Source organism: Cricetulus griseus (genome assembly GCF_003668045.3).
Source record: "Cricetulus griseus strain 17A/GY chromosome 1 unlocalized genomic scaffold, alternate assembly CriGri-PICRH-1.0 chr1_0, whole genome shotgun sequence".
Taxonomy (NCBI): domain Eukaryota; kingdom Metazoa; phylum Chordata; class Mammalia; order Rodentia; family Cricetidae; genus Cricetulus; species Cricetulus griseus.
In genome coordinates, this window is record NW_023276806.1 from 227,679,683 (window position 1) to 227,692,818 (window position 13,136).

Here is a 13,136-nt window from a genome sequence, read left to right on the forward strand (position 1 = left end):
TACCATGGTGAGCAACAACTCAGAGGCATCTCAGTCTACAGTTAACAATAGAGTACAAAGATTCAGCAGGAAGATTGGAGAGATGTAAGGAAAGAGCCAAGCATGACAGTGTCAAAAGCCCCCCAATGGGAGGGAAAAGCAAGAGTTAGGAACCTGACCATAAGCAAGGAGAGTAAGCCCATCCGTGGCGGTATAGATCAAGTGAGGAGTGGTTTTCCTGGGATATGGGAACTTGAAGAGCTACATGGGAGGAGATGGAGTGTCATGGAAAAGGTGTGAGCACACTTGGAGCTTGAATGAGGACTGAGGTACAGGCTCTGCTTGAAAAGAGAAGTCAGGTGAGTCTTACGGGGAATTCTTTCACCTGTCTGCTAGCATTTGGAAAGGAGCACTTGGGTCCTAAGGGCAGAGTTTTTGTTGGGAGTGTACCTGACCCAAAGATAAGGTGGAGCCCAGAAAACGTGTGGTCTTTTTGGACTAAGGAAGCCAGATCAGAGGTGAGCCAGTTCAGATTTTCTGTTCTGTTTTGTGATAACTGTGCAAGGATCTTTCTTGTTAATAAACATTAAAGTAATTACTTGACTTCCTTCCTTACATGAGGGGACATATTGGAAGAGGATTGGTGAGAACAGTTAAGTGGTTCATAAAAGATTTCTCAGGACTACAAACCCTTGAAACAACTTAACACTGAGCTTTTCAGTCCCGTATTCAACTGCAGACCCAGTCTTACTCAAGTCAAAGATTGCTGCTGAGCAGACATTGAATTTGGCACTATGATATCTAGTTGTCAGGTGGTGTTGTGGTCTGAGGTTTCTGCTTGAGTCCTGTGGACTACTGACTGAGTCTTGGGGGCTTAGGAGGACCTGCTGCAGCAACAGTTTCCTGAGTAGACTGAGGAGGTTTGTGTACAGGGGGCCAAGAGCTCTGCAAGGCTGTGTCTTGGCTGCTAGCACAGAAATACGTGGCCGAGTCATCGTTCTCCAGGGCTGAGATCTGAAGTTCTAAGAGGGATTTCTCTGGATTGTGAGTTTGGAAGCGATGCGGAACAGTCTGGTTATCAACGAGTCGTTGATAGCTATAGGCAAACATGAGCTCTAAGGACTTCTTAGCACTCTGTCTATACCAGTACATAGCATTGTGGTTTAGATACTGCTTACACGTCAGGGTCTTTTCATTGCCTGTGACTGTCACCAGATACTTTGGTGTCTGGACAATTCTAGGGTCCACAGGACCTGCAAGAATAAGAAACAAATTTAATTCTCAAGAAAATTACAAAAGGATGGTCCCTGGAAAAGACAGAAGGTGTGGATCAAGGCTAGGACTCACCTGCCACCAGGAGCCAAAGGGCCAGGCAATTGAAGAGCCTGGGACCCATGGTAGGGACCCACAGGATGGGATCTATGTCTCCCTCTTTGGGTCCTGGCTGTCTAGGTGCCTTTTACTAACCCTGTGAGAGGGTTTGCTTGGGTGTCCCCTGTTCCTGTAGATGGCTTCAGCTGACACTTCCCTCTGCCCTTTGCGCTTGTCAGGGCTGATCATTCATACATACGTAGACTTCTAGACACAGACCGTGCCCAGCTGCCTCCCAAGACTCCTCAGACAGTTGCTGGCTCTGGTAAGCACAATCTGCTTTGTAGTACCTCCTCTTTCGGTGACACAGGTTCAGTTCCTCTGGATAGACGCCCTTCCTTCCGCCTCTCGTAGACCCAGGTCAGGCACACCAGCCTTCCTTCTCTCTAAGAAAGGCAGCCTCATTGCTCACCAGGGCCTTTTCTGGAGTCAGCTGTACATCATTCCAAACCCAGTAATTTAATAAGGAGGTAAGAAGCACCTCAGTGAGCACTGAGAGGGCAAGAAGAGGAATAAGCGGCACGCTCCCCGCACACACACCCACTGGGAGCATCACAGAGGGACCTGAGCCTGCATACGGAAAGGAGACATGCAGAGAACCTTCTGGAGCAACACCCCGCAGGTTCAGGAGCTCCTAGTGTCTTTGAGTTGGGCTCACGCCAGCTCTCAACCAGAACAAGGGGCAAAGCCAGACGCTTTACTTCCTGCCCAGCTCCCTTCCCATCCTCCCTTCTCCCCCTCCCCTATCAATAGAATCAGGAGTTGCAGGGGAAACTGGCTCCTTCCCCACTTGCATGCCTGCTCCTGGCCAGCTCCTGTGAGTATATGGGCAACACAAATTGGACTTGTTTCTTTTGTTTTGTTTTTTGTTTGTTTTTCTTTCTTCTATTTTTTGAAGGGAAGGCATCACAAGGGGTGGGTGCAGAGAAAGGAGGACTGGAAAGTGAGTGTGATTGGGGTGCATTTTGTGAAATTCCCAATAATCAATAAATATATTAGGGGAATTTTTTCAGTGAGGTTGTAGCTCCGCCTAGAGGACAAACAAGCACATTACACTCACCCAGGTACTCAGCCCCCCCTTGCTCCCCCTCCACAGGGCTCATGAGCTTGAGATAGATTCACAGAAAGATTAACCAGGGGTGTTGAACTAAGGGAATCCATGGGCTAAGGAGTCATTTGAAACCCCAAGGAAAGATGTGCTGACAGCATCAAGTATTGGTGAAACACCCCAAATTAGCCATGAGTACTGAATGCATTCCTGCTTGTCAGGTTCTGCTCACACACTAGGAACAGGGGAGTAAAACAGACTATTATGAAATAGGCTATTTTATTTTGCTCAAAAGTCAGCAATGAATAATGTTCCTTTTGAATGCTGAGAATGGGAAGTTTCAGAGCACACTTTGGGAAAATTTAAATGCAATTGCCCTAGGCACCCAAATAATCTATATTCTCATTTCCACCGAAAGCTCCATGCAGGTACAGGCTGAAATAATTATTTGAAACCCCCTGCCAAACATTCAGACTGTTGGGGTAACCTTCTGCCAAGATGCCTGTCATCTTCTGTACCAGGAAGTCCAGTGTCTCTCAGCTCTGTCACAGTGCTTCACATGGTCCGGGCAGCTCCTTGTGTTTCTTAGTGATTGAATAGATTATTGCAGTGGTCAATAATGAAAGATCACATGTAAAGGGCAAGTCTAGATATTTCAAAGAGTGCTGCCAATGTGGTATTGTTGGCACTGGCTTATTTATGTTGGTGTTTCTGCATAAATTCAAAGTGCCATCTCAAGGCTTAAGATCGGAATGTGACTGAGTACATTTATCTGGAGTGAGTTAGTTGAACACTTGGACTTTAGAGGTGATCGTGGAACAGTAGCTTTTCCATGTGTGCCCAGAATTGTTAAGAGGAGCTATGGGAGTGGGGGGAGGGTGTTTCCTTTCTTAAACCACTCTTCCTGTCAGGATCCTCTCCTTTGTAGGCTCCATTGCTTTATGACACAAAAGTCTTGTATCTATTACTTATCTGAAGACAACTGTCTTCGTTTAATGGGGAGAAGATATTTAGGAACTAGGGTATGAGCTCTAGGTACATGTGTTTGGACTATGACACTGTTCCCAGGGTATCCAGGTAACTAAACTAGAAAGCATACAGACAACTGATTTTTTGAAAAGATTTATTATATACACAGTGTTCTGCCTGCATATGTGTCTGTAGGTCAGAAGAGGGCACCAGATCCCATTATAGATGATTGTGAGTAACCGTGTGGTTGCTGGGAATTGAACTCAGGATCTCTGGAAGAGCAGACTGTAGGGAAAATTCTGTTTAGAGGTAATGCTGACCATGACCTCTTGGGGCTGGTCACAGGTGTCGCTGACCATGCCCGCTTGGGCGTGGTCAGAGTGACGTGGGAAAGGTTTAAGTAGTTTAGGGGCGCACACGTGGGCCCCTTCTCTTGCTCCCTGCCGCCTGGCTGAGTGGACTTGCATGAGTACTATTACTAAATAAGCTACCTGTGATCAATTTAGCTCTGACTCCACATTGCGTTCTGCTTTAGCAGCCGGTGCTCTTAACCTCTGAGCCATCTCTGCAGCCTGCACATGTATTTCTAATTCTGTACATCCATATGGAAAATCTAGGGGTTTACTTATTCTTCTAGTTTATTCCAGCTCTGGCATCTTTCCTTCCTATGGCTTCAGCTTTCTCAGTCAGTGCTGAGAACCCTGGCATGTGTTCTGCTTACCAGGTGTGCATATCCACTCACCAGTCCGCAGGCATCCAGTGGCTATCTCAGCTGTCTCCCTCTCTCAGCTGCCAATGTCCTCCCCACCCTGCTCAGGTTCTGACTCCTCAAGCCTGAAGAGCAGTCTGTGGAAGACCTCCTCATTTAGACTCAGTTTCCCACGCCCCACGCAAGGCCTGTGCTGTCCTGTATGACTTTCTCAATCCGCTGGGGCTTCCACAGCCTGCGTGAGGCTGCATTTGTCCCGTTTATGCTCCACACTCAATGGGAATGTCCTCTTTATCTAATGCTGCCTCCATCTCCTTGCCCAGAAGCCTCTTGCACAGACACAAAGGAATTCATTCTTTAGCCCTCTCACAGCAGAGCTCTTTTAACTGGCAGTGTGTGCAGTTGGATCTTTCTTTGGACTGCCAGCTCAAAATTAACAACGTGGAAACTTATTAGTAATTATGATAGCTTGGGCTTTAGCTTAGGCCTGTCTCAACTGGTTCTTATCGCTTAAATTACTCATTCTGTGATGCGGTGTTACCTCTCTTCCATCTAGCACCTCCTGTTTCCTCTCCATGCCTGCCTTGTAACTCTTTTGCATGCCTAGATTAATTCTGAGTATCTTTCTTTCCTGGAAGTCCCTCCTATTCTCTCCAGCCTAGCTATTGACCATGCGGCAATTATTAAGCCAATCAGAAGGTGCCTTGGCAAAGACACATCTTCACAGTGTACAAAACGACGGGAAAGCAAGGGCTGTTAGGGAAACTTAGGAGGGCCTGTGTTTAGCTGGAGAACGGAAGTGACAGGAGCTGAAAGTGAACAGAAGTTGACAGGGTGTGTTTTGGTCAGTGTGTTGGGAAGGCTCAGATTGGGATAAGTACTTAATCTACTGAGCTGCTCCCCCCAGTCCTACAGGTGTTTTTTTGTTTTTGTTTTTTGTTTTTGTTTTGTTTTGTTTTTTCTTGTGCCTGAAATCTGAAATACTCCAAAATTCCAGTATTTTAAAAACATTTTTTCATTTTTCTTTTATTTTAATGTATATGTGACTTGGAATCACATGATAGGTCATAATCAAAATACCAGCAAAAGACAGGAATAGTGGTTCATGCCACTAATACCAGCAAAGCAAGGCAGGTGATCTCTTTAAGTTCCAAGTCAGTGAGACAGTATAACAAACAAAGCAAAAATCAAATAAATGAACAACTTCCAGGTTATGGCATTATGTTAGCGCCCCCCCCCCCAATATTTTGGCCTTTGGGGTCAGAGAGATGGCTCAATGTTTAACAGCACTGGCTCTGCCAAAGAAGCCAGGTTTGAGTTCCAGCTTCCACATGGTGGCTCACAACCACCTATAACATTAGCTCTAAGAAATTCTATGCACTCAAAATAAAAAAAAAGAAATCCTATGCACACTTCTGGATTCCTTTGGTACCACACATGTGTATAGTATACAGATAGTTATTCAAGAAACACACATAAACATAAACACCCATATATAAATATTATACATCTATAATTTTTTTAAAAATGCATCCCTCAAATGAAGGCGAGTGTATTAAGGTGGGTTAGAAGGATGGAACTTGAAGACAGTCACAGGAAAAGAACAGATTTTCCTGAATTACTGGTGTGTGAAACATTTTCTTGTTAATATGAGTTTGCACAACACAGAATTTCCATGAAAAATTTTATGAAATCTGAATTATTATTTCTTTCTCTGTGTCATTTATTTGGATGGGTTTGTTTGTTTTAGGCAGGGTCTCAGTATGCAGCGCTAGCTGTCATGGAATTTGCTGTGTAGACCAGGCTGGCCTCAAACTCACAGAAATCTGTGTACTTCTGCCTCCAGGATGCTATGCCTTGTCTTCTGATGTACCTTTTTGTCTTTCAATTTCACTTCAGTTCCTGTCCCCATTTCTGTTTCTCTATTAATCCCATTGTCCTCTGATAGAATGAGGTCACGTCATAAAATCCTTACTACTGCCTTATCATATTCTACTTTTCGAATTGTTTCATGGTATCGACCTGTTCTCCCAGCGTTGAGTTTGTGGTATGCTTTCTTTCAATCCTGTGTGATAAAACTGAAGATTTCTTTTAGTATGCTTGTGGGATGGAGGTAGAATTGGACCACAAGCTGGAGAAGCATTTTCAAAGTGAATTCTCAGGAAAAAGCTGATTATATTGGTATTTTAAAGCCATAGCACGTGAATCGATGATTATTCTGTTTTATCTGATTTACCCATTATCCTCTATGAGAAGTTCATTTGCTCATTACTAGTGATGGAGCAAGCACAGCAACTCTGGGGCCCAAACCTAAATGGTCCCTCACAAGATTTTCTTCCTCATACTCTGATTCATGTTATGTTTCTCTCAAACGCCACCCTCACTGTTTTCTTCACTAACCTGCCAGATGGAGACCCTTTGCAGCCTTCCTCTTCTTCCTCTCTCCATAAACACAATCTAAAGAGAACATGGGGATGTTTTCCCTAGTGTCACCACCTTCATTTCAGATCGTTGCCATCTCTGACATTAAGTTTGCATTCATTCCATTTTGTATCCAGGCAAAGCTATTTAAATGGCTTAACTCTCACCTCCTAGATCAGACTTAGCAATTTGCTGCCTGTACAAAGTGTATGGCTTGTAATCTAAATGTTTAAAGATGAAGTTTTATTAAAACATAAACATACTCATTTACAATTCCTCTTGACTATGCAATAGTACAGTGACTTTGACAGAGACATCCCCTGAAACCACTAAAAGTTTTTCAATCGACCTTCATACAAAAAAGTTCTTGCAAATAGTTTTACAGTGAGAATTCCAATAGCAAGAGTAGAAATCCCCTAAACAAATATCATCCTTGAATACAGTCTTAGGGAAACTTGGACTAGGGCTCAGGTTCCCCAAAAAGAACATTTTGTACTCTACCAGAGATGGCCTGCCTGTATGTGGTAAAAATGAGAAAAGTAGCTAAGGGTGGACCCATAGCTGGGGTCAAGGCAAATTTTCAGAAACGCTTGCTTTGTGACATGTTCCCTTTCTATTTTGGCCATCCTGTTTTGGCCATATGTTAAGTGTCTTACTAGAACTCTTTAAAGGAAATTAATTTAATTTCCTCCATGTGTATTCAAGTTGTTAAGAAGAAACATTCCTTCCCAGTAGAGTAGCAGGGAAAGTAGTCAGAGAAGCTAAAGGAAAATCCAGCGAGAGTCAGTGGCATGAAGTGCCTTCAATGGCCGGCTCCCTTGTTCCTGCCAATGACAATGTCAATATGTTTGCTTGAGCTCAGTTGACCCCCAGTTTAGATTCAACAAGTTGAGTCTTTCAAGGCCACTAAGTCGTGAGCATGGGAAAGACAGAGATAGAAAACACAGACTAATTAAATGCAAATGAAGGCCTCTGGGATATCATGTGCTTGAATTCCCCATAGCTCATGCCTGGTGCTATGAACAGGGTGAGGATGGACAGTGTAGCAAAAACCAATATGGTTACAAATGAGAATTCACTGGTATGATTGAACACAGATATTTTGCACAAAGAGTGGAAAAGAATATATTATTATGAGGTCAGGGAACTTTCAACTCCATTATCCATTATCAAACATCACAGAATACTTTACAGAAGTTCAGAAGTTCAGGAAAATCTTGTGACACTTTTATAGGTCTTAGAATCTATAGACTATGTCTGGATATGTTTTTTTTCCAGATTTGTTCAACCACTGTACATAACTGATTACACAATTTATACGTATCTGCATATACACATATACAAATTATACACACACATATATATACACATATACATATACATATACATATACATATACATATACATATACATATACATATACATACATACATACATATATATATATATATATATAAAAAATCACATTCTAATCCAGTCTTCCTAACATCCTGACTAGCTTAAGTCATCTATACCATTTCCAATCACAGACGACCATCTCAGAAGCCTCCATCATTGATCCTGAGCTTGTCATTTTCTGGACCTAACATCCTATGCTAGGTATGGTATTTCAAGTATGGTAGGCTCATCGTTATTCGTCTTCATCTTGCACTTAAATAGTTTGAACAGGATCATGTCCTCTAAAAATGACCATTCATTTTAACATCCATCAGATGAAACATTGCCAGCACACGGAAGATCAACGTTACATTTTAGGAAGACATTAAGAAAAAATGAAGTCTAGGGTGATGGAAAGATGGCTCAGATATTAAAGCACACACTGTCCTTATAGAGGACACAAGTGAGGTTCTGAGAACACACATCCTGTGGTTCACAAATGCTTTTAGCTCCAGCTCTAGGAGATTCGGCATCCCCTTTTGCCCTCTGTGGGCACAGCACTCAAATTCACAGACACTCAAGGCAGACATATACAAATAGTTAAAATTTTAGAAAGAGAGGGAGTCTATTCAGCTCTCAAAATGTAACCGCGTTTAGCCACTGTACTCAGTGTGTGCATGGGTGTGGACACGTTCCTAGAATGACTAAGGGCCTGAGATCAGTACTTAGCATTTTCCTATATGCCTACTATAACTTTTGATGACTAATCATTCTCGTACCATTTAAGCAGGACCATATTCTGTTGTCTTGTTTTTTTTTTTTTGGGGGGGGGATGTGAAAATTATCAATGATCTACCTATACCCATACACTCCCACCTGGCAGCCTTCCTTCTTTCCCTCTAGCAGGGAGTGAACATGATAAAGCCCAGGTAGGGTGGAGCACTGTGCGACACAGCAGTACCTGAGCCAACTATTTTAAGAAGTTCATCTTTGCTATAGACCCAGATCTCAGATGAGAGTCTAGGGAAGTTCTGGGGTGATGTGGAATGGTACAGCTTCCAGCACTGTCTTAGGAATCAGCAGGAGTCATTGAAAAGTGTGAGAAGACGCCCCACATTCTGGGCACTGCTGCCTCTCTTACTTTTTAATATTTTGTAGTTCTTTGGATCAATTAATGGCAGCTTTCTCTCTTGGACCCCATTTAATAAATGAGTTTTGAGTATCTGTATCGACCCAGCCTTTTCTTTGACCATAGCCTTGGATGCAAAATCTTTGTATATTTTTTTGTTTCCTCCCCTTTATCTGAAATTCTAAAGTGGGAGCAATTTTGCTTGGAGAGGACACAGGAATTTGGCATTGGTTGTCACAACTGCAAGAAAGAGGAAGTGAGTGCTCTTTGAACCTTAAGATGCTGGTAAGCACTCTACATGGTGCACAGGAGAGTTTTCTGTAACAAAGACCTCAGGGGCCCCCAATGCCAATAGTGTCAAGGTTGAGAATCTGCCTTTCACTAATATATTACTTTGTCACAGTGACCAAAGTATCAGATATAGATAAATTAAGAGAGGAAAAACTTAATGGCTCATGGTTTAAAAGGTTCTTTTCATCATGAAGATGTGGCAGAGTAGAGCCATTTATGTCACTGCAAGCTAGGAAGCAAAGAGGAGAATCCAGGCACTCCACTGATTTTCTCATTTCCTAACCACCTTTGGGGCCTCCAACCCAGCTTGGGCCTCCAACCCAACAATGGAGTTAACCTTCGTTCAAGGGGGTAAATTGGCCCTTAGTTAATCATCTCTGGAAATGTCCCCATATACAGAGCAAGGGGTGTGTACCCCTTCTATTCTCTAGATAATTCCAAATCCAATCGCATTGGTAATGAAGATCAGTCACCCCAACTAAGTTGTTTTACTAGCAACAAAATTTAAAAGCAACTCACCCAAGAATGATAATTTTCCTAAACAGAAATAACACACTGGTGCATGAGTTAAGATTTTGGATAGGTAGAGAATCTCACCACTGTCTTTAGCTAGAGAGTTACTTCCTATGAAGATTACCTCTAACTACAAATGGTAGTACACACCTTTAATCCCACCCACCCTGGAGAAGCAAGCCAATGGACTGTGAATTTGAATCTAACCTGGACAATTTAACAAAACCATCTTAAAATAAACTTTTTAAAGCATTTAAGGGATTGGCATGATGGCACATGCCTTTAATCCCAGCACTTAGAAGACAAAGGCAGGCAATGAGTTTCAGGCCAGCTGGTCTATATAGAGATCATATCCAGGGATTCATAGTGAGACGTTTCTCTAAACAAAGGTAGACAGAGGTTTGTAGGTTCGCTGAGTGGTAGAACTTGTGTTTTCTGGTTTAGCACCAGAGTGAGGCCCTGGGTTCAACTACTAATACTGCATGGGAGAAAAGTTTGCCTGGCTCTTGGGAATGAACTACTCCATTAATTCTTATAATTCCTGTTTCAAAAATACAATTATTTAGAAAAATTCATTAATTCCTTAATAATCACTTAACTTGATAATTCATTCTGTATTCTTCATGTTTAGTCTATAGTGTTGCCTGATTCAGCCAGGATCCTGCCTTGCAATTTATAGACTTAGTTCCTTAGGTTTCCATCTAAAAATTGGGAAATTAAAATGGGTATGTTGTATCATTCTTCATAGAAGAAGTACTAAGTTAATATATGCAAAGTACTTAGAAAACAGTATGCCTATCCCTTATCTATGAGAAAGGTATTTTAATATACCCAGGGAATACCTGAAACTACAGATAATTCAAGTCATATATATGCATATATACACATGTATATCACTTTTTCTATACATCTTTATGATAAAGTTTAGTTTACAAATAAGGAAAATTGAGAGATTGAAAATAGCAAGTAAAAAATAGAACAATAGCAATAAAATGGAAGAAATAGAGCAAGATGCTGTGACATAGTTTTAGCAATTCCTTTCTAAAATGTTAGTTTTAATATTTTTGGTTCATAGCTGGCTGTGATAACTGAAACCATGGGTAGTGGAAGGATAGATAAGGAGACCACTAGATCCCAGACACAGAACAAGCTCTAGATGGACACCAGTTCTCATCTTCAACTTTATCAGTTTTATTTATCAGAATTTCAAATAAGAAGAATTTTTCTTTCCTTGAGAAGGGGGTTGATCTTTCCCACTAATAATGTAAACTTAATTTTATTTAGAAGGTTAGAATGACCTTAGGACAAGGCATACATTATGAGTGACTACAAGATACACAAAGGTATGTGAAAGATCAGGGTTCCAGTGAGTTAAGAAAAATGTCCATATACCCCTCACCTCATTAGCTCAAAAATCCAAATAACTGATAGAAAGTTATTTACTTCAATTCTACTGTACAAAAAACAATTACAGAAAGGGGGGATAGAAACTTCACAATGACATTTATTGTGTTTGGTTACTATACAGCAGTGTTTTATGTTTTCATTGTTTTCAGTTTTTTTTAAATTAGAAACAATATTGCTTTACATGTCAATTCCTAGTTCCCTCTCCCTTTCCTTCTCCCCTATCATCCCATAGCTAAACCCCTACCTATCACATATCCTTTCTGCTCCCCAGGGAGGGTGAGGCCTTCCATGGGGTCATTAGTGTCTATCATATCCTTTGGGATAGGGCCTAAGCCCACCCCTGTGTGTCTTAGCTCAGGGAGTATCCCTCTATGTGGAATGGGCTCCCAAAGTCCACACCTATGCTAGGTATAAGTAATGAATTACTACAGGAGGTCCCATAGATTTTTGAGGTCTTCTCACTGAAACCCCCATTCCTGGGGTCAGGATCAGTCCCATGCTGGTATCCCAGCTATGAGTCTGGGGACCAAGTGCTCCCCGATGTTCAGGTCAGCTTTTTCTGTGGGTTTCACCAGTCTGGTCTGGACCCCTTTGCTCATCACTCATCCTTCTCTGCGAATGGGTTCCAGTTCAGTTCAGTGTTTAGCTGTGGGTGTCTGCTTCTACTTCCACCAGCTGCTGGATGTAGGCTATAGGATGGCATATAAGTCAGTCATCAATCTCATTATCAGGGGAGGCATTTAAGGTAGCCTCTCCTCTGTTGCTTAGATTGTTAGCTGGTGTCATCTTTGTAGATCTCCAGACCTTTCCCTAGTGCCTGATTTCTCTGTAAACCTAAAATGTCTCCCTCTATTATGGTATCTCCTTTCTTGTTATCTTCTATTCTTCGCCTGACTCAACCTTTCTGCTCCCTCATGTCCTCTGCATCCCTCCTCTTCTCTACTTCTCATTCTCCTAGCTCCCTCTCTCTCCCCACTCCTCCTGTGCTCCCAATTTGCTCAGGAGATCTTCACCCTTTTCCCTTCTCCCAGGGACCATGTTTGTCTCTCTTAGGGTCCTCCTTGTTTACTAGCTTCTCTGGTAGTGTGGATTGTAGGCTGAGTATTCAGCTGTGCTAATACCAACTGTCAGCTAGTACACATGTAAAATTCTAGAGTAAGATTTTTTTCTCTTTTAATTTTTTATTTTAAAAATAATCTTTTCTCACTTTACATACAAATCCTAGGTCCCACTCCCTCCCCTCCTCCTACTACCCCCTCCTTTCCCCACCCCATGCCCATCCACTCCTCAGAGGGTGTAAGGCTTCCCATGGTGAGTCAATGAACACTAGCTCCTTACTTTGAGACTGTGGTTTGTCACCAGGGATTCATTGTTCCCATTATGGAAATGTGTAACATGCTAGAAACATTAAACCCCACACATTTTAATTCCTAGGTACTCTTTCTTTGTCTTTGTTGTCCCTTTATCCTAGAAGTCATGTCTGACTTACACGATGTTTGGCGTTATCCAGCTAAAAATACCAAAAAGGCATTGGTGACAGGATTTGTAAATTAAAGAATTGCATTTCACAGTAAAAAGAAAAAGGAAAACATTCACATCTGAAGTGTCAGAGTACCTAAGATTTTTGTCTGAGAAGCTGAAAACCTGAACCTCTGTCTTGTGACCTTGTCCTACTCCAACTCATTTTCCTACTGTGGGGAAGAGCTCCGACCAGGTGAGTTTGTTTCTTCCATTCCCACAACCTTTGAAAGGAAAGGGTTGGTGTTTGGGTAATTGAATTCTAAATTTAGATCTTTGAGTTTCCAATGCAACATCTTTCCTGGAACCTATGGGATGGGCATTAGCAAAAGCCCTGGGATATAAATAGCTCTGGAGAAAACCTTTCATCATGCCATTTACTGCTCCAGACACAGTGAGCAACA

At 42.1% G+C, this 13,136-nt stretch overlaps 1 gene segment (V, D, J or C); it reads right to left on the reverse strand.

The window, feature by feature from the left end:
• Window positions 1-831: 831 nt before the first annotated feature.
• Window positions 832-1,375, reverse strand: LOC103164128. The segment is given in 2 exon segments: window positions 832-1,232; window positions 1,327-1,375. Coding segments are annotated over 2 exon segments (450 nt in total).
• Between the last annotated feature and the right edge of the window lie 11,761 nt (window positions 1,376-13,136).